General features: G+C 39.5%; 1 protein-coding gene across 1 annotated transcript; it reads right to left on the bottom strand.

The window, feature by feature from the left end:
- Positions 1 to 1,548: 1,548 nt before the first annotated feature.
- mapk9 (mitogen-activated protein kinase 9) lies at positions 1,549 to 21,677 on the bottom strand. Its single transcript, XM_042492792.1, has 12 exons — positions 21,505 to 21,677; positions 13,754 to 13,900; positions 12,216 to 12,345; positions 11,085 to 11,143; positions 10,624 to 10,762; positions 9,982 to 10,147; positions 7,548 to 7,619; positions 6,020 to 6,202; positions 5,427 to 5,551; positions 5,268 to 5,331; positions 3,256 to 3,327; positions 1,549 to 3,031 (listed from the first exon to the last, which is right to left on the bottom strand). The coding sequence occupies exons 2-12, from the start codon at positions 13,867 to 13,869 to the stop codon at positions 2,895 to 2,897; spliced, it is 1,263 nt and encodes a 420-aa protein (XP_042348726.1). The 5' UTR covers positions 13,870 to 13,900; positions 21,505 to 21,677; the 3' UTR covers positions 1,549 to 2,894.
- Between the last annotated feature and the right edge of the window lie 912 nt (positions 21,678 to 22,589).

A 22,589-nucleotide genomic window follows, 5' to 3' on the forward strand; every position in this document is an offset into this window, starting at 1 on the left:
ATTGGAAATCGTGAGAATTTTCTGTCCACATGTAAGGATGTTCCTCATGGCAACACAAACCACTGTTGTCTACAACACTGCCTCAATTTAAAGGTACATTATTACAAACTCCTTCACCATCACCTGGTGTGCTGTCTGAGACTTTAGACTCTGCCCTCTAGTGCTATTCATCGGCTGGATCTATGCCATCATAAAGTATGCATGGAAGTATGAGGGCAGTGACTTTTACAGTGTTTTAAACAGACATATCTATTTTTGTACATAAAAGGAGCATAAATGTGCCTTTACAAGTCATGATTTATGGGTAGAGACTTTACTGTTGAGTTGTAGTTTTTAGTTGTTTTGAGCACCACAAGAACCAAGTGCCATCCAGTTCCATTATATTCGAGAGAAGGCAGACATCTCTATGGCTAAAATCTCCAGAACTTGGCAACTCGTAACAAAACAATCTAGATTGGTAAAATGCACTATAAGTAAGAGGAAAAATGTGTATTTTTGACTTGGGGGTGAACTGTCCCTTTAAGTGAGGTGCTGTTGATTCTTCATTAAGAATCTGAGAAAGATACAAAACATCACAGAAAGAAAATGAATCACTGATGTCCACTTTATTAGTTACGTAAGGGCAAAAATGTTGGCCAGGTGATTATATTGTGGTCATTGCAATCACACAGGACATCTCTGAAAATAAAAGGAGAAATAAACTGAGCAAAAATGTGAGATGTACAGTGTATACAATGTTTTTTTTAAAATGGTAAACATGGTAAAAGAGGGTCGGAGCACTGTTAATGCTCAGTCCTCATCTGATCAGATTTTGGGGAGTGAATTGGACGCTCCTTGGGTCATTTAAGGCATGACTAGAAGAATAAGGTCATGGTTTTTAAAAGAAAGACATAGCGTACAACAATTAAATCCTCAGTGACTCCATAGTGTCAAATTTCTGCACGTCCATCTCACTGTACAATCGGTTCTGCAAAAAAGCAGCTCAGCAGTCCATTTCTCTCATCTTTAAGTTTCCATCCTGAGTTCCAAGGTCCAGATTTTCATTTTTCATTCAAGACGTCCAGTCACATCCTCATTTTAAACCACAACATGTCTGCTTTTTGTTGAGGGGGCCAACTTACTCCGTAGACTCTGCCCTTACAACCAGGAAACTGCTGTCTTTTAGGACAATTCAAAGGAGATAATGAAGGAGTGCTACACAGTACAACTTCATCTCTCTCTCTCTCTCTCTCTCTCTCTCTCACACTCTCACACACACACACACACACACACACACACACACACACACACACACACACACACACACACACACACACACACACACACAGACTTAGAAGGCAAAAAACCCCAAAACAAAACAAAAAAAAACCCATCTGCATCCCACCCCATAAAAACAGAACCATCTGCATCTGCCTAACACCTCTATTCCAGAACATCAAGAACCACTCATAGTGGCTGTAGACCATTTCATTACAAATAGATGAGGTGTGCTCATTTTAATAAGAAATTACCTGCAGAACTATAAATCGCAACACACTGGAGAACAAAAACAAAAAAAACCCATCTGCATCTGCAAACAGGCTTTCAGAACCAAGAACATCAAGGTACTGTAAGTAAAAGAAATGGACCTGAACGGATTTGTCTTTATAACAAGAACTACTGTATCTTATTGGCATCTTAAGCGCCTTCATGCAAGTTAAACACCATTATGTGTTTTACTGCCTTTACATGTGTTCTATATGATGTCTTATTTGTGATGAATTCGGTGACTTTTCCAGTACTGATGGAATGGTTTAGAAAAGGAGCAGCCAATGCATCGATTTGTCAATGAAATGCTTCGACAAGAGGCTTATTTTACACAGGCCTCGGTGTGATTGTGTGCAACATTTTGCAAGGACACAAAAATAAATACATGTATTTTTTTTGCCTCTCCCGAATTTACAGGATTATGATGTTCTTTTGATATACACATTGTTAGTCGGTACCTTTTGTCCAGTGGGGTGCGATATATAGTTCTGCAGGTAATTTCTTAACAAAATGAGCACACCTCATCTATTTGTAATGAAATGGTCTACAGCCACTATGAGTGTCAGATCATGACATCTTTACATACAGTACATTATATCAGGAAATAAAAATGTAACACTGCAACCACAGCTTCACCTAGCTGTCAGGAGGACAAGCCCAAAATCCACATCACTCAAGGCAAATAATTAAAAAAACAAACTGGAGAATTGCAGTACTGCGAGCTAGCTAAAGGATCGATCAAACTTTGGATGAGTGTTTGATCATCATATGGACATTAAACGGTTGGTGCCATCGACTTATGATGAGCTTTTGTTCTTATTGGCATAACATGCATGAGAGCAGCTGGCAGCTGTGGTCTATGTTCAGTGCGCGTCTGCTCTAATTTGATAACCTCTGGACTCAACGTAATACTTGCTAAAAAAATAAAACTATTAAAATACAGGCATATGGAACAAACAACAATCCCCAACCCACTCCTTGTAACCTGAAAATCAACATGGATGCATACACCATATATACTTGATCAAGGTAAACAAAATCCACAAAAAAAGAGAACGATAAACCTTTGACCCAAATGACAGAATAGACAGCTTTGACCTCTCGGTGGCAGTCCAAAACAGCGTTTGACGTTGAAGAGGTTCAACAAGATCCACAACATCACACACGGAAAGAAAATAGAAAAATAGACCTATTCGTTGAGGTTAAAGAGGACAGAGGAAAAACACAGGACGAAAAAGGGAGAAAAAACAATCAAACGAGAAAATAGGGGTCTTATGGAGTAAAGAGAAGAAAAGAAGGTGATATTTGGAAACTGTAAATCGGAGGGAGGACTGAGGCAGGCAGACACACGTGGCCACGGACTGTGTTCACTGACTCTCGTCCAGCGGTCCCGTCAGTGTGTCGATGCTGCTGCTGTCTGTGTCCGAGGCTAAGGTGTGCTCCGTGGACATGGACGAGATGTCGTTGGCTGATGATGATTGGGATGCTGAACCTGACACCACATCTGATACACGACATGCAGAAAAAAGAACCGGGAGACACAAGGTTCAGGTAATTGTACAAATAAGAATTAGATTTAGAGTTAATACAGGACATTTCCTGTACACCACAATGACATATTGCTGCAAACAAGACTTAGCGAAAGCCGATCATGCTCGGACACCACTCCTTAGAGCAGTTCTGTGTCAAATACTGACGATAATAAATGAAGATGGTGCATGTATTCACCTGAGCAGTCTTCTTTCATCAGTCCATTCTTGTTCCTCTCTTCCCAGTCAATCACCTCTTCGTAAATGAGTTCTGTCGAAAAGCAGAAAACGTTAGGTGCTGTCATTGTGTATCTGAATATGGTGGAAATGCTATGAGATTTTAACATTACAATAATCATCTCAGAAAATGTTTAAATTTCACAGTATCACGATATCACATTATGACTATCAGTGCTGGATGAAGTACCTGAAAGCCACTTGAGTAAAAGTACAGATATGTTATCACAAAATGACTGGCAGAGGTTAAAAGTCACCTATTAGAACATTATTTGAGTGAAAGTCATTAAGTATCTAATATTTACTGTACTTATCGGTCAGTCTTCTGAAAGGATAATGATTTTTTTTCCTTAACACAAACCATGTGAAAATGGAGCCTATATAGAACTGAAGAAAAAACATGTTTTCACATAACTTAAAGGATTGAAAGAAAATCTTTGAGCTCCAGGTCTGACGCACTGTAGTAGAGCAGTCATCGCCTAGTTACCTGTAACAGATCTTTATCTTCTTGAATCATTACTCTGCTGTGGGACGCCATCTTCTGCTTCCATCGTAAAGTCAGTCTCATCGTCAAGTGAAATGTAGTCGCTAGCATGAAGAATCTGATCAGACTTGAAGCCGGGGCTTCACTGGAAACTGAAACTTAACTATGGCTTCCAGACCACTTGTCTGTACGTGTCCTCATGTAATTAAGCTATGATACAAGTTGCACGCGGATTCTCCAAACCTTACAGTTTTTTTTAATTGAAGTAACAAAAATGCTAAGCACAAAGACATACATAGATACTGGAGTTAAATACTTTTACTCCAATACATCAATTGCAGTGGAGTTAAAGTACATATTCCATTTAGGAAATGTCACAGAGTAAAAGTAAAAGTTGACACAAAAATAAAAACTCAAGTTAAGTACAAATACTCCCAAAAAGTACTAAATGTTGTAACAAACTACAATTACTTTGTCATAATACACCACTGATTATTATGATTCTAATTTAATTCTATTTTTTCTAAAATAATATAACATATTACACCTAAAGTATATGTTAAATATAATTTACAGCCACACTGCTCCTGTCTGTATCTTTTTCTCACACACACAGGGACTAAGTACCCCGGGGACCTTCAGTGTCAGCCTCTCGGGGCCGGGAAGTGTGTGTTTTCTTTATTGGGTCAGATTGAGGTTAGTGTGTGTGCGTGTAAGTCAGAGGTTATCAAATGGCCAAGCGGTGCAAATGTAGCCAGGAGCCAGGAAATATGATGTGAAAAGTGATAATGTGAGTTTTACAAAAAATGTTTAAAATGTTCATACTTTTTTTGGTTTAAGTTATAAATGTGTCCCATACTTTGATGTGCACAGAAGGGTGGTGCGTTCAAAGAGTCTTTTGGATTTCCAAAATAATTATACAATGCTGAATTTAATTTCTCATTCAGCAAGGAATGGATGTGGGCGATATCGGGCTCGCTTCTCTTGACATTTTTTCTGCTGCACGTGTTTGTGGTGCAAGTAGACAAGTCCGACAGGCACACATGGGCATGTGAGATTCTCCATCTTGATGAATTTTGTTTTTAACATTACTGAAAAGCAAATGTACATGCTATGATTTACTGTAAAACCGGTGCACCACTGCAACCCTAACTCAGAATGTAGCCTTTAATGGACAGAAAATTCAAAATCATAAATTTGTAGCTAAATTGGTCCTTAATATCTGTGCTCACTCCATCAGCTTTAACAAATGTCATCAATTGCTGTTAACTTGTTTTTAGATATGTTACATATAGCATGTTTTTAAGCTTACATTTTTTGTCACAAGGACAATAATGTTTGTTTATATATTTATTTAGGTTTTTTTTTTTTTTTTTTTTTTGCTTTAACTGAAAATGCTTGGGTCCCATTTGCAGTCACTTTTTAATCTAAATGTGAAAGCAACCAAGCTGCAGTGCTGATAGATTTCCCTAGAGGGCAGTGCATCCTACCTTTCCACTGCTCGATGGAGTGCTCTCTCTCTTCCAGCTGCTTATCTGAAATCTGGGGAGGAGGCTGTGACACAAAGAGAAATACATATAAATATCAGCAAGGTCACACACACAGCCAGCCACTGCTAAAGTGAACCACCGCTGGAACAGTCTCCTCACCGCGTCGGCCTCTCCAGGGTCGTACCACACGTGAATGTACGGATGATTGAGGGCTTCTTCAACGGAGATGCGGCATTCAGGATCAATGACCAGCATTTTGGACAGCAGGTCCCGTGCTTGACCCGCTGTTATGGCAACAGAGGAAGGGCAATGTTACTATGGAAACAAGCCCATGACATCATTTAAGCGTTCTTCATGAGAGCTGATTACTTCCCCTGGCAGTGTAGGGCAGCATCTCTGGGAATGTCAAGATTTGTTCTCTTGTTTCAGTGATGTGAGCGCAAACTCTAAATGCCACAGATAAGGGCAGAAAAACCTTTGACCTGTACGGTCATTCTCTGAACGAGTTGTAAATAAGGGATCCGTTTTTCAGCCCCTGTGCCCTTGTAATTTTGTTAGGAAATGTCTTGTTACATCAGTATACTGCACACAAAAGCTTCTGACTAAAATCTGTGTATTACTGTTGTGTCCTTGGTGAGAGATTTAAAAAACATGAAATCTGACAATCCTCTGGAGTATCTATGCTAGGAAACTGCAACTATATGCATTAAAAGTTAAGTTTAAAAGGGTATTTCAGTGTCTTAAATTCTTACTTTTTAGTTTGTCATGTTCTGAGTCAGAAGGGAAGGCCCAGTCTGGGAAAAGCTCAGCAAAGCTCACTCCAGGATACTGCGGCTTGTTCATCACATAGTTCCTCACGGTCTCCATCAGCCGGTTCATAAACTCCAGACTTGGCGTGCCCAGAACCTCAATCACCTTATTCCACTGGTCGATGTCTGGACAACAGGTTTGTTATGGAAACGTCAGGTGCATTATGGGCATATTCATATTTCAGCAAATGAGAAGGACATTTTCAAGGCACAAAATCAAGAGACATATACATGACATTGATGCACTTTGCATAATGTATAAATTTCCAAAACCAACAAAGAGTATGCAGTCATGCTGGTGGATCTGTGTGGTTGTTGTGAGGCACAGTGATGCTTTGAGCTAAATAGTAGCATCAGCATACTAACAAGCTCAAAATGATGACGTTAAGCAGATATATCATTTAGTATGTCCACCATCTAAGTTTAGCATGTTAGCATGCCAATGTTTGCGCACAATGAGCACAAAACACAAAGTACTATCCTAAGAAACACAAATTCACTACAGTGACAGCTAGCAAGCAGACAGTGGATCCTCTGTCCTAAACATCCACGACGAAAACAAAATATAGGGTGTTGTTGATGCTGCTGTCCTGATCTGTGTTACATGCATTTATGCGACAGACATTCAGCAACGAACACAATAGATGTTATTAATTATTTTGCATTGCAACATCGGAAATAAATAAAATAAAATAAAATCCTACTTCCCATGTCTGAGCATTTTAAAAAAGACTGATTTCAGACTTTTTAATACCAATTAAGGCCTTATTTTTTTTTTTTTTTTAGTTTTTTTTTTTAATTTTCATTCATTCATTCATTGAATGCATTTAAAGACTGTTTAAGGATCTGCTGCAACCCTGTTTATTTCATCTGGGTGGAAATATGAATGAGTGTACTAAATTTCATGGCAATCTTTCCAATAGTTTTTAAGACATTTAAACCCCCCAAAAATACAGATATGCACATCAGGCAGACTGATTTACAATTGCAGTAAAAGGGCTATTACTTCCCCTGATGAAAAGCAATCTATCCTGGAATCGCACTGCGCCCTGCTTCCATTCCCAGCTACTCAGGTGTAAATGGTGCCAGTAAAAGGAGCTGGTGAGTGAAGTGAGGACCGAAGCCATTAGAAACAGAGAAACAGCCAATATAAATGCTAATGACCTAAATTGCTTCAATTTGATATCCTCTATCAATTAAGGGGATTACAGCTATCTGAAAAACAACGCAGCAGATTAATTATCACTGAAGAGGGCAGGAAACACACGATGCTCACTGATTAAACTGGGGTGATCTGGAAATCTTGAGTGGTCCTCTTCAACAGATCATATTTAGAGAGCATAACTGGGAAATGACGCAGAAAGCATGCTGGGAGAACTAAAAGGCAAGTAAAGATGGATGAAAATGGAGGTTTGATGAAGATGGAAGAAGAGGGACAATGACAGCGACTGAGAGAGCGGTGAAAGGATACGGTCGGTGCCCTGGAAGATGACGCTGCCCTTCACCATCTCTCCCATGATGCACCCCACTGACCAGATGTCCACTGGGAACAGAGAATAAAAGAAAACATAAATACACACACAGAAAAGATAATAAATAATGATCACATGATATAACCCACATAATAAAATGAACGTTAAATATACAGTAAAATGACACAATAGATGTTGGAAGATGAACAACGCGCTCTAAATATTGACATGCAGAACACTCCCTCTCGTTATTTTTGTCCATCCCCTGGCTGTGTCACCGCCTGGTGCTTTCATCATATCCATCTTAAGGCTGGCTTTCTTCTCTCTCTCTCTGGCTTGGAAACCAGATGCAGCCTTCCAGGCCTTTCTCCTCGCCTCTGCAGCTCTGCTTATCAGTTTACACAGCTGTTGCTCTCTTCATCACTTTCCCTGTGTGTGTGCTAAGCAGAGTAGGATGTATGCAGTTTGTCTCGCTCTTGCTCTCTGAGTTGACTGTTTGTTTTAGAGGGCGCAAACGTGGGAGCCATTGACTCCTCTATTCCTTCTCTTTCAGTTTCAGTGACGCTGAAAGGTCTGTGTGCTCCCTCAGCTTGCTCAGATCATACAGACCACTTTAGGACAAGTCTTGAAACACAATGGATGAATCTTACATTTAAACTTTGGTTACTTTGGTCCCACATCACCTTATAGTTAAGCTAGAGAAGATAAAACTCAACTTTGATTTGTAGACAAATGACACAGTATGAAGTGTGCCTATATGCAGCACTCACTGACACTTCTAGGTTTCTCTTTAGTGCAGACTTTATCCCAGTGACTACAATGGACTTAATGTAAACTTGTATGGCACTCTGTGGAGAACACTCTTGGCAGTGAGATGACTCATTAATCAAACTACAGTTGCTTATCCTTTTATCTCATTGGGACATGTTCTAATGAACTATATAAACAAACCTCAATTAAAAAAACCCAACAAAAAACAGCATTTATGTCCACTGAGGGTCTTCTGCTTCCACATTAAAAAAAGAACAGGCTGACAAGAAGTCAAACAAGGAAGGATACAGTCCTTGCCAGGAAAGAGGACTTTGTGGGAGATCATCTCAGCCATTATGCAGCCAACCGACCACAAGTCCACTGCAGCGGAGTAGTGTCATGGTAGAAACATTCATTGCCATCATCAGTAACAGATAAACCTGAATTAAATAAAGCTGCAAGCAGCATCTAAGCCCACTTCTTGACACATATGCATTGCACAGCTTTCAGAATCACAGAATTTGAACAGTAGGGTTGGATAGCGTTCAAATTTGAGTTCAGTGGTGGTACCCGACATTACCTTTTGTCTGTACTTTACTTTTTCTGTAATTACTGGGGTTGTACTGCACTGAGAACAATGTCAGTCAAATCAGATTCAACCATTAAATATAAATATTCAATGATTTTTTTTCAATATAAACTTTTAGCTTGAACGGGCTCAGCGAGATGTTAGGTGTGACAGCGGTATTCATGTTATGTAGTAAATTAGCTAAATGGATCGGCTATGCGCAACAACATTTTTTCTGACACTAGAAATCAAACAGAAGCCAGAGAATGTGTCATAGTATTTCATTGCTGTGTGCTTCTAAGTCGAAGAGCAAAGATAATGTTATCTCAGAGCCTTAATCACAGTGAGCCCAGGCGTACACAGCACACTGACTAGCTAAAAAACCAAAACAAAATAATGACTGCTCAATTTGAAGCAAGCTCAGTCGACCGAGGGGTCTCAGACTGATGATTCCTGAGTGACTTTCGGGGGCAGCCCTAGTAATTAGCAAGCATCAATCGCCGAGGCTGAGAAATGAAGTCAACGCATAAGTGCCAAAAACAGCAGTTCATCAAATAGCTACTTGAGGCTGGCTCCAAAACAGAGTAAATCCCCATTGAGCTCCATGTTACTATGTACTATGTACTGTGACGTGCTTTATTGTTTACTCAAATGCTGCTGTGCATTGTAAACAATCAATTCTTTTGGACAAACGATGCAATGATGACAGTTTCTTCATTAACTTATGCTTGCCTCTGTGTTAGTGTCTATGATATTTTTTTTGCAAACTGGCTGACACGTATGTATGATTCAATCATTGTATGATGAATCAGTGTTAACTAAATACGATGAGTATTGGTCAGAGAGAAAACGATTATCAGCAGTGCCAGCTGGTGAATAAGTGGTTCAACAGGACATGAAGAGTTCCATGGTTTACGTCCTGTAAACACATGAGAGTATTACATTCATATCCAAAGACATGCTGAAAAAATCATCGCTTTACCTTTATTTGTGGTGACCAAATTTTTAAAGTATTGTAATCGGATGGAGCTGTGTTTTATTAGCATGTGTCATGTCATTTTAGAGATACAAATTTAAAAACTACCGTTTTAAAACTGGTGATCGGCTGTTCTTACCATTCTCTTTATACTTCATGCCCAGTATGACCTCTGGGGCGCGGTAGTATCTGGTCACCACGTAGGGGGTCATCATGAAATTGGTGCAGGCCGTCCGGGCCAGGCCAAAATCCAAAATCTTTAGAGTGCAATCTGACTTCACCACAATGTTACTGGGCTTCAGGTCCTGAGGGGAGAGAAAATCTATAAATCTACATAAACATACACATAAAAAAAACCCTTGAGGTATTTATTTCTATACCGAGAGAAGCTGCAGAAATATTAAAATCAATAGCAGTCATTTTGGAGAAAATTGTTGCATTTAAACTTTTTTTTCCCCCCATATTTAGGATGGGATAATTGATTAAATTGCAAATTAATGAGCAAATTAACACCAGCAGAAAATCTAGCATCTGCTGGTTTATCACTTTGACCTAAAGCAGTGATGCTGAAGTGTCCTCCAGGATGTGCCAGTGCTCTGAGACATCAGCGTTGGGTGTGGTTACTGTGTGTGTGTACTAGTGACGGAACAATTTTAAACAAGAGAGGCAGTGAAACACTGCTTTTTAGCGTCATATTAAGTTACTATTTAAGATATTTGTGCAGTGTGTAGAAACATTACTGTCTTATTAACCAAAGCACAATCATTGCTTGTCCTGTTACCCTGTGGATGATGCCAGCCGAGTGCAGGTGCCTGATGCCACAGAGGATCTGGTAGAGCAGATAGGACATCCTCTCATGGTCCAGGTCCATGTGGATCACCTGGCATAGGCTGGCATCCATCAACTCCATCACCAGATACCTAAAAGCCAAGGAAGGACGGAAAAGGAGAGAAGTGGGCAGAATGGTAAATATCAGATACAAGCGATAAGAGATTATAGGAATAACAGCCACAGAGAAGAGGCAAAAAAGATGGTAAAAAAAAGTTCTTAAAGGAAGAGTGACAAACATAAAGAAGCAATGGAAGCTAACAGAGCATATAAAAGCAACACAGTGTAAAAGAAGAGACTGACATGTGAAGAGAGGAATGCTAGTTAAACGCTAGCTTCAGCTAAAAGCTCTGAGTCCTACAGAAAGCACAGAGTAGTTTGCTGAAGCCCAAAAGACGCACTACTGCCACTCACAGGTCCTGGAATTCCTCCAGGGACTTCTGAGGCGTGAACACATTGATCAGACGGATGATCTGCAAGCAGAGAGACAGGCCATTAGTCCACTCTGTTACTCTCCCATCTACATCCACTTCACTGTGGAAAGTTAGCCAACTGAGTGCAGAGCACTCAAGTGGGATTGTCTGGATTCTCTCACTCTGAGCAAAATCCACATTTTAGGTAGCTTACCCTTCCTTTTTTTAAATGTTTGTACATCATTTAAATATGTTTTTAGAACAAAAGACAAAGTCTTTGTGCTTGTATTTCAGTCCTACAGTAAATAAAATCAGCCAAATAAAAGTGGGAGGCATATACACCGATCAGCCAAGACATAAAAACCACTGGTGGGTGAAGTGAATAACCGTGATCATCTTATTACAATGCAATGTTTTCATGGCAACTGCACTCTCAGATGGCAGCAGCCCCAAGCAGGACAATGCACAATGCCACACAATAAAAACTGCTCACAAGTGGCTCAAGAAAGTGACAGGGAGCTCAAGGCATCGCCCTGGCCTCCAAATTTCCCAAATCCCAATCTGATTGAGCATTTGTGAGATATTGCCAGTACCCCAGAGGTACTCCCAATCTATGGTGTGCCCTCCTTCAGTTGGACTTGGCTTTGACCTGTAGAGGCATGGACACATGAGTGGCATCCTGTGGCTTCTGGCACCAAGTCACTGGCAGCGGATCCTTACAGTTCTATGAGCTGCGAGTTGGGGTACCGGCACGTCTCACAGATGCTCAATCAAACTGGAATCTGGGCAATTCAGAGGCCAGTTTGACACCTTGAAGTCTTTGTCACATTCCTCTGGAAATTCCTTTGCAGTTTCTGTGGTGTGGCATGGTCCTTTAAATGTTTTAGCTGATCTGTTAAATTCTTAACTGAGCAAGACAATACATCAAAAGATGTCTAGTTAGCCTACATATTTATTTGACTGCCAGCAGCTTTTAACCGCCATGCATAATCCATGTAAAAAAAAGATTTAACAACTTTATTACATTATAATAATGTACATTATATATGTTATATCATGTACACATAGGCACCTGACTGTTGTTTTCTATGAAGACAGACATGTGAGTCTATTCTTTAAATCTAAGTCTTACATTTTTGTGATTGACACATTTGAGCAGCACCAGCTCCCTGTAGGCACGCTTAGCATGGGTCTGGTTCTGGAAGGGCCGACACAGCTTTTTCACTGCCACTGGTATACCAAGGTCTGTATCTAGAGCAGAGCTAGTTACACATTGTATAGAGGAGGAAACAGACAGAGACAAAGGTTATCAAGGGAGAAAACAAATGCATCCTGCAGATCAAAATTGTTGTCTAAGTAATAATCAACATAACTGAAAAAGGGCTAGCAATATTTTCTGCCCTTTAGCTTAAAGAAGGTAAAAGAGGTGCAAAAGACTTTTTCTCTTCACGCTTCAAACACTAAAGGGGGCTGTGAAAAGTAAAAAGTGCAGGAAATCAAACCTACAAAGAAGAGGAAAAAAAAACAAAGGGGACTTCCCCTGACGGCTGCCACTATGGGCTGCAATGTTCATTAAAACCTGCAATACAAAAATGCTGAACTGAGCATTTAAAAACATTTATCTGTATTTAAACCTTATTAGCAGTACAGTCAAGTAAAAATTAAACAGTTCTCAAAAATACCAAATGTACTAGTCTGAACTTTTGGAGATAGTTCAACAAGATGACACGCAAAACATCTGGAATACTTCCATTTAATTGAATGATGCAGCCACAAAAACATGGAGCACTGGGTGTGAAGATTTTACTTAGTTACACATCTTACATCTTCAGTAAAGTGTGAGAAAAAAAGTTAAATAATATACAGAGTTTTTTAGTGTTGTCAAAAATAACAAAATGATTCTAAATATTTTAAACGGTTTCAATACTCATTTTTTTGCAATGTCTACATGTCGGTAACAGCTGTGTTTTTCCACTCTATCTTGTTGTTAATGTTTACTACACTCATTCTGCTGTTCTCTGCTGCTAACTAAGAAAAGAAGACATGTTTTCATGTCATAGCACTGTTATATTTATCTTTTAAGAGAAATCTTTAATTTTATGCCTCATTGTCAATTGTTTTCTTCCCGTGATATTAAAAATGGTATAATCTAATACTGATATTTTTTTGAAGAATTGTGTCAAAGTTAGTCATTTCAGGATTTGCAACAACATATATGTATATGTCACCCGGACAAGATGTTGTGAAGTAAGACGACTTCATCTTGAAGCTTCTCATGAAAGAAACTTGATATTAGGGGTTCTTAGAAGACAGACTGATTTACCAACATCATCACAACTGGGCTTTTCACAGCAGACATTTTGACTTATCATCGTAGGAAAAGCACATGTGTTACTGATAACAATAATAACATTGAACAGTAAGACAGTGTGAAAATGAGCCAGCGTGAATATACCAGGACCCTTTAACTAAAGCAGAAAAATGGTATTCGGTCACCCTCATTAAGCTGAGTACTTGCACCTGTGCTTTTCTAAATGTGACATGAAAAAAAAAATTCTGCAGTGAAATAGACCTGCAACGATTATGTTTATCTAATTAGGTCGAAAGCTGTTAATAACGACACCCATGGCACACAATCATTAAAATGCTAGTAACAGTACAGTCTCTCACCAGACGATGCCCTGGGCCCCGGAGCCGATGGCACGGAGCTGCTGGTAACGCTTGAGTACGGTGAAGGTGGAGTCCCCCACCTGAACACTGTAAAACTGTCCGTCTGCCTCACTCATCCTGCTGAACAGTCAGGACCACCAGCGCTGTCTGCAACAAAACACACAAAAGATATTTAAAAAAAAAAAGAAAAAAAAGACTAACACTCAAACAGCATGCCAGACAGTTCAGCTGTACACAAAATCCTCTATCTCCAAATGCTGGTGCAAAATGGTAAACAATTTACAGCATGCTAATAGGCCTATATAAGCGTGATGAGTTTATAACACTTATTAAGGAACCTGAAACCTTTTTTTTCCAGTCCACTAAATCTCTTAAATGATGCACAGTGAGTGGCAGGGCCTAATATGGTTCCATCTGTCAGTCCCTGGCATCACTCCCTTCATTTTCAGCCCAGTCCCAAAGCCTGCCGATCTATCGCTGCTTTCTGCCCAGTTTGTTCATCTGACAACGGTAACTGTGGATTGGAGCTGAAGTCGAGGCTGTAAATGTTTTGGTGTGTGTGGTGTGTGTGTGTGTAGTGCAGAACAGAGGCATCTGACAGCTTGGAGTTCCCGAGGCTCTCACTGCCATCTCCAAACTCATGCTGACACACTCATGCTCAGTAAACACATACATGACACACACATTGCTGAAGGCAGCATGAAGCTTAAGCATGTTTATTATTCTCTGATTTGCTTCACAACAAGTGCGTGTACAGCCATCAGCATGATGTAAGCGCACAGTAACTGATATAGGTTAATTAATATTAACACGTGATGGGTTTGTGTGCTAATAAAAAATGTTAGCATTGATTCCTCCGGCAGGAAGTGGAGGAGGAGTATTATTCTTGGCCAGGGTCTGTGTGTGTGGGCGAGGGCCCACAATCGTGTAGCTATGCAACAGTGACCAGTCATGGCTGTTTGTCATTCCTTCAGAAAACAGCCACAGGTTAAACAGAGGATGATGTTTTAGCCTTGTCTGTTTGATGGGCAACAAGGACAAGAACACTCGCTGGTTTTCATGGTGAGAAAGAGAAAGTGCTGAAAGGAAGAAAGAAAGCAGCAGGGGAGAGGTTATGATCGAATAGAGCCAAAAAACACCTCCAGCTGCGTGAATTATAAAGCCACTCAGTCTCGGATTTGACACTGTGACAGCATTACAAAGAACTGAGCAGTGAGCTACATCAGTAAGTCGAGTTGGACCATCTGTCAGCTGACCGACTTCCCTGTTATTGCCTTTAGTTTGAAATTATTAGTGGGGAAAGGGAACATTATAGTTACAATTTGTGGCTTTTCTTGCTATGCCACTATGAATAAATGAAAGCCAAATCAGCAGCCATTTTTTAAAATAACAAATAACTGATAGTAAATGTTTCTAATTATTAGTGGTAATAAGTGTCAGAGTTTTATAATTATGACTGGTTATTAAAAAAACAAAACATATTTGTTTTATTTTGCCATTTTAAAGGTCCAGTATGTAGGATTTTGGGGGATATATTGGTAGAAATTGAATTTAATATAATAAGTATTTTTCATTATTGTGTAATCACCTGAAAAGTAATAATTGTCTTTTTGTTGCCTTAGATTGAGCCGTTTATATCTACATAAGGAGTGGGTCCTCATTGACGGAGACCACCATGTTTCCACAACAGCTCACAACGGACAAACCAAACACTGGCTCCAGATAGGGCCAATTGTGTTTTTGCGTTTTTAGTTGCAGCCCAACAGGGATGAGCTAAACAGCATCTGCTTTTTAATGCCAAACTGCTTTATTCAGTGTTTTTACTGGTTTAAATCACCTAGTCCGTTGCTTTGTTGAGAAAGGGAGCGGATAGTTCGGCGCCCCATAAAAACATCATGAACATCTAGATCCTGAGTTATCAGATAAAAAAGGTGAGCATTTTTCATCGCTGTAGTTAGAAGCCCATCTGCAACAAGTAGCGTCAGAGTTAAACTGTTTTGTAACGTGAAACTGCTTTATTCAGATTTACCAGTGTAAATCACCTGGTCTGCTTGTGTTGGAGAGGAAGGCACCTCTGCAGATAATTTGACTTCTGGTGAACACCTCCTGAATGCTCTGGATCTTAAGTTATGGGAGAAAAAAGGTGATTACGCATTAGCGTAATGGTGGACGAGCCACTCGCACCAACATGCCAAACAGCATAAGAGACTCACTATTGTTTTTATACAATCTACAATTCACTGCTAGATGCCACCAAATCCTCCTAAATCTTTCACACTCTTCACCAAGATGTCAATCAGTAGTTAACAAGTATCAATAAATTGATTAATGCCTCTCCAGCTAATACACATTTTTATTTCAATATAATTCAGTGCTGGGAAAAAATTATAATATGAGCCGCACAAGTTTAGGGATACTGGAGTAATTTGGTAGAAAACAATAGAACATGAACTTTTTTTTTTTCAAATTATATTATTTGCTGAACTTTATTTTATTTTTTGGGTCCGCACGTGCGCGCGCGCGCACACACACACACACACACTTTTAAAAAAAAATTCCACAATAAAGTACTGAAAATTTAAAGTATTTCCAATAATAGTTTAATGTTTATTATATCAGAGTGAAGTCTGTCACCATCTTTATTCAGTCCTTTCACATTTATCTGGTTTAAACACAATAAAATAAATTTAAAACAATTTAATAAGCACCACACAGACTCTTATTTGCCTCTTCAAACACACATATTAGCTACCTCAAATACACAAGCCCTTCTTCTTCATCATTCAGTTCATTTTTATTGCCACAACAGTGACTTCCTTTGTTTTTTCTGCATCTTGTTGGAGGTATTTCCCTCTGTTTATGACTTCATTTGATTGTGTTATATAATCCCACAGAGTGTCTGCATGTCGTCTTGTTTTTATGTTAATTTCCTATGATGGTTTATTCTGAGCAGTTTTAAATCTGCCTTGGAAGTGCCATCTTTTTCTTGTCTGAGTTGCTTTGTAAATGCACAAACACTGAAAAAAATGGTTTCAGATGTAGTAGGTGTGGGTCTGCAGCCGCACCATTACTCAGATGAAAAACGATCCTTCTCATCTCTATCTACTTTCTTCCTCTGCCTCACCGGCTTTTTCTCCTCCTTGCACGTCCAGCTGGCTCTCTCACTACACCCAGGGGGAGAGCTGCAAAGACCTTTACGTTCTTTGTGCTTCTCTCACTATTTCCATTTTCCTTGGCTTTGTCTTTCTTTTATGCTCCTGACATTCCCTCACTCATCTGCTCTTTTCTGGGCTTCTCCCATCATCCCTGTGGCCTTCTCAAATATACCTCCACTAAGACACTGACAGATAATTTTTGACGAATATTTTTATCATGATATGCAAGCAGAAGTTCTACCACTTGATTACATAACTGTTTAAAATGCAAAACAACATGCTAAGGCCTGGGCTGTGTACAATTAAAACAAAATTAAATTTTGTTTTTCTTTGACACGCAGTCAGCACAGATCCTAGGCCACAAATTCAACACAGCACATGAACACCTTGTGCAACAAACATCCCACATCACCTTTCCCTGTGAGAAAAATACAGGCTCTGCTGTTTCAGCTTGGATGCTGCAGTAGCCAACAGTGGCACTTTGATGCTTTTCTCCAGTATCTTTTTACCTCAACGTCTGGTGCACTGATTCACAACACACACCAAGCTTAAGGACATTATGAAGGGGCCATTAATCATAACCAAAACCCATTTTAGCTGCAGCAGGCACAGCATATGTACAATCCTTCACTCATTGCCAAGCTAGGCACGACTATGGGCTAAATGTACAGTTGACTCAGCACAGATATGGTCAGCTTCAGGGAACAACTCAAGTGGGAAGAAAATTGCATATAAGCTAAAAAAAAAAGCCAGACAGACACCAGCAGACACCTGTTATAGTTCTGCCCAAAATTGAGGCATTGAAGAATTCAAAGGGGATTTGATTAGTAGAGATGAAAGTTAATGTCCCAAAGAGAAATCCAGGTCATTGCAGGTAGGCTACAAGTACAGCACATCAAAGACTGATAGGATATAAAGACAGCAAGTACAAACAAGCTTATTTCTTACATTAATACCATATTTAGATGATCAAGATGTGATCATCATCATTAATCGTACAATTACATCACTCAACCTCAGTGATCCAGACACACACACACACACACACACACACACACACACACACACACACACAAAACAATTATGGTAACTCTCATTCCCAGTTAGAAGTGAAGGAATACAAATTAGTTTTAAGACTTGACTTAAAAACAGGTTATGTTGGGGCCATTCTAAGTGAGGGGCCAGGTTAGTTTGGGGGCTACAGCCACGGGAACTTGGTCACCCCTTTTCTGCAGCCTTGTCATAGGGACCACAAGACGCAACTGGTCAGCAGACCTCGATAAACTCCAGAGTGCATAAGTTTATAGAGGTCAAAGACGTACTGTGGCGCTAACCCCTTAACAGATTTAAAAGCATTTTGGGCAAACTGTAAGTGTGAAAGGGAAATCTGGCTGACGCCAAAGTATAGTACATTACACCAGTTCAAATGGGTTGTGATATAAGCATGAATAAGGTTCTCAAAATCATTAAAAGATAAATTGGTCTTAACCTTGGATAAAAGCCTCAGCTGATAAAAACTAGATTTAACAATTGAGTTTATCTGTTTATCAAGTTTAAAATCAATGTACATTTTTATCTGTGGGCTTTACATACAGTTGCAGGGAGCCCTGGCCCATAGAGCAAGTATTACTGACACCACTGGGTCTAAACACCACAACTTTGTTTTTTTCCCACTGAAATTCAAAGAGTTTAAGGCCTTCCAGACTTTAATGTCCTCAAGACCCTCCAGCAATGGTTTCAGGGTGTGGGTGCCATTTTTCCTGAGGGGCAGGTACATTTGGGAGTCATCCACAGTAATCACAGCATGACACAGCAAATATTGCAATTTTCAAGGTTTTTATCTACAACCATAGACTGCATAAAAATGCGTCATCAACACATCATTATTTGGAATAAATCATACAAATTCAATGGCAAAATACCACAAAAACAGATACCACCAATCCTTGGCTTACAATTAACATTGTAATAGCGGTAATCACAAATTTGGCTTCAACAATTAATTAAATCTGATCACTCACAAACGGGTACAAACGGCCTGATCGTTGACGTTTCTTCAGAGAACACTGTAATTAACCAGTCTCCACTTCCCAAACATCATTAGGGCTGCATGCAAGAGCACTCTGACTGCACAGACAGCATGTCAGTATAATGTAACAGTGTTTCCTGTGGAGGAATAATTTAGCTGGTTGCTTTGTCTTTGGGAACATTATTGATCAGATATATATAGTTTCTGAAGATATATAAATTGTAATCATCAGCTGTGGTTTTAATAATACATAATATCATCCAAGTCCATTTTATTTATAGAGCCAAAAATAATTGCATTCACTTGGCAAGCGCTTTTGTCCAAAGTGGATTACATTTGCCCATACACATAGATCTGGAGCAACTCGGGGGTCCGTGTCTTGCTTTAGGACACGTCACTTGAATGATGGGAAGCTGGGATCCAACCAACAACTCCCCAATTAAGGAGTGACCTGTTCTACCACAAACAGAACAAGGGATGTTCCTAATGATTAATATCCCTGATGTTTCAATTTAGACTAGTTGACCAGTCAAAGAGTAAGACATCACCAAGAAAACAGTTTAAATTTTATCTGTTAGATTAAACATTGTTAAGAAAAAAATATTGCATATAAGAGCCATTTGAAATAATTAATTTTTAATAACCAAATCATATTTAAAATACTGCTGAAAAGTGTGGCAGTTTGCATTGTGCATTATGATCTATGCACATTATCCTACAAAACATGACTACTACTAATTATTTCAGGAAAATAAACTTTTAGGAAACATGCCTGATTTTATTGACAGTATTTTTAATTTGGTGATTGAAACTGCATAAAATAAGGCAATGTTAATATTATATTAAAGAAGCAAGCAAGCATATTAATTTAACATTTTCTCTTTTTTATTGTTTAACTGTTATACTTACTGCTCTGCATTGTTAATGCATGCATACTTGTTATATTGCTTTGTGGTTTTTTTTGTATGATGCTTCTTGTTTGCACTATTGCCTTCACTGCTGTAATGATGCTAATTTCCCTGCTGGGGGACTAATCAAGGATTATCTTATTTTAGCCATGTTTAATCATCTAGTTGACTAATCGTGCACATCCTTATTACTGAATGAGCTTCAGTCTCCCCAGAATCAACCAAAACAATTGCAGTTCTCATATGTGCCTCCATTGTGGGGACTACCAATCCCCACAATACAAAATTAAGTGCTCTCAGTTTGACTGGGTCTTAGGTAACTGAGATATGTGTAACATGTGCCACGGCTGAAATATGGAACAGATAAGATGAAATGAAAATATCAAAGTTAAAATGTAGAAATGCTTTAGTATGGCATGAGACATAATTTTATGTGCACTAAGTATTTGTCACCCCCTTATTATTTAGAATAAATATAAATGAAAAATTGACAGGCAAGCACAATGTTCTATTTTCTTTGTCCCTTATAATTTATAGTTGTAAAGGCTTTTCTTATCAAGGAGCGGAAAAGAAAAGTGACCTTCACCATCCTCAACCCAAGCTCATCATCATGACTACTGTCCAGTTCAGTCCAGAGCAGCCTTGGGGTCTGATGTGGCCTTGGCTCTCAGTTGGGAGCTGGATGGGAGTCAGTGAGCTGGCTATGATATCAGATTAGCATGGCCTGAAGACTCAGCATCTCATTCTGATGTGGCAGAGTTATAAAACACACAGGGGTGGGTAAAACTACATCTAGGCTGCTGCTGCACTGGAGATGCATGCAGAGAGAGTACAACCAGTCTCTTGAAGAGAATGAGGTATGCAAAAGATGCCAGTGCCACATGTGTTGCTCTTGACACATTTCTTGAAACGATCTTGTTATTCTTTAATGTGTGCTCTATAGTCACTGTGTATGATCCCACTGGACTGTTGCCTGAAACAACCCATGCAAACCTGTTTATGCTTCGACGTGCTTGAGATTTTATACATGACAGATTAATCCCATCATGTACACATGGTGCCTGATGTGCTGACAGGCTGAAACCTGTCTCTGACATGCCATGCCAAATAAAATATAGCACTAGCGTTAGCTTTCATCACATCTACACCTGTTTTCGTGGCAGTTGAGGTGTTGGTTTGAAAACCTGAGCATAATCGGCCCACATTAAGTGTCATTTATTTGGCTCGATTTCAGTGTGGGTCCATTGGTAAGCTACCAACACTAACAACCTTATCTTATAACATAACGTAGGTGTAAAACTGATCATTTTCGTGATGTCCACACGCAGCGCACCTACTCTAAAATACACACAGACACACATACATACACACACAAAGGTATGAAGTCACCAGTCTATGACACACCGCGGCCGCAGCACCGCTGGCACTCGGTGGTTTACACAGTCAGAAATCATGGGTTCACACAGCCTGAGCCACGCTAACATAAACGCCGGTTAAATTCTCGTCACGTTTAGTCGGTTATAAAGTTAGCTAGGCCCACACTCCTCGCCTTTTTCACTTCTGTCGGAAGCAATGCGGTAGTCGGGCCGGGGCCGAACCGAAAGCTGTGACGGACCAACGGACGGCAGAGGAGGCGGCAGCAGCAGTAAAGAGACCTACCTTCTCCCTTCGCCGCTCCCAGGGCACTCCCATGCATCGAAAACACAGATGAAACACTCTCTCCTTCTTTCAGGCACAGAGTACACTTGGAAAAGTTGAGGAGAACGGGCTGTCACGACAGATAGACCTTCCTCCGGCTCCTAGCTAACTCCAGCGGCGGCGCGGAGGGGACGGGTGCGGAGGCAGGGAACGCCACAACAAGCGCTGAGCGAGCACGCGGGTGACGTCATCGCGCATAGCTTACGTGGGCGCAAACTTTTTTTTTTCCTCGCAAAAACTTTGTGAAAAAACTTTTCTTGATGCCTTAATAGTATAATAAGTGTGAGGTCTTTTTTTTCCTGAAATGCGCATAAATAATACTCGATCATTTTCAAAATACAGAAAGTTTTCTTAAAGCATCAAAAATGAAAGTACACAATTATGCATAGAATGTAAAATAGCAATGGTACAGCAGAAACACCCATGCTCTGTTACATTATGCTAAATAATGTTCATATTCATAAAACGTACTTTGATAGGAAAGTATATATTTATGGTTATGTATAGTTTAAGAAAAAAAAAAATTCAGTCTATTTAAAAATGGAAGTGGGTCAATTATTTTTCAATAACTGATGGAGAAGGGGAAACATTTACTAAGTTTGTACTTCTTCCCACTACTTTTCAGACATGTCAGAAAAGGAGTGGGAATGTTTTGTGAATGTTTTTACATGTTCAAAATACATTTCAATTTCAAGTATTTATGAATATTTAATGTTGCTCATTCCTCCGAGGACACTGTAGGCTACTTTTTAAAAAACCTTTTTATTCCCCAGTGTTTATACATGATCACTGTGTTGTTTGCTATTATCATTATTGTTATTATTATTATTATTATTATTATTATGTGACTATAATAGTAGATAGAAGTGGAGCTTATTTCAGCAAAATTCATACCTAATTCCTATGATTGAAGACAATAAGTGAACACAAACAACCATCTCCCAAATCCAAAAATCAGAGTGCTAAAACTCAGATTTGTGATGTCATGGTGTATAAAGGCTGGCGGTGCTCCAGTGACAATGAATTAGAAAAGATCACTGAGAACG

The sequence above is a fragment of the Plectropomus leopardus genome, chromosome 9 (assembly GCF_008729295.1).
Source record: "Plectropomus leopardus isolate mb chromosome 9, YSFRI_Pleo_2.0, whole genome shotgun sequence".
Lineage (NCBI taxonomy): Eukaryota > Metazoa > Chordata > Actinopteri > Perciformes > Serranidae > Plectropomus > Plectropomus leopardus.

Coding starts and splice junctions, on each gene's coding strand:
- mapk9 (XM_042492792.1), bottom strand. CDS start 13,869: ATGAGTGAGGCAGACGGACAGTTTTACAGTGTTCAGGTGGGGGACTCC. Junction 5,332..5,426: donor ACCCTGGAGAGGCCGACGCG/GTGAGGAGACTG, acceptor TTTGTGTCACAG/CCTCCTCCCCAGATTTCAGA. Junction 3,032..3,255: donor GATGAAAGAAGACTGCTCAG/GTGAATACATGC, acceptor GTCGTGTATCAG/ATGTGGTGTCAGGTTCAGCA.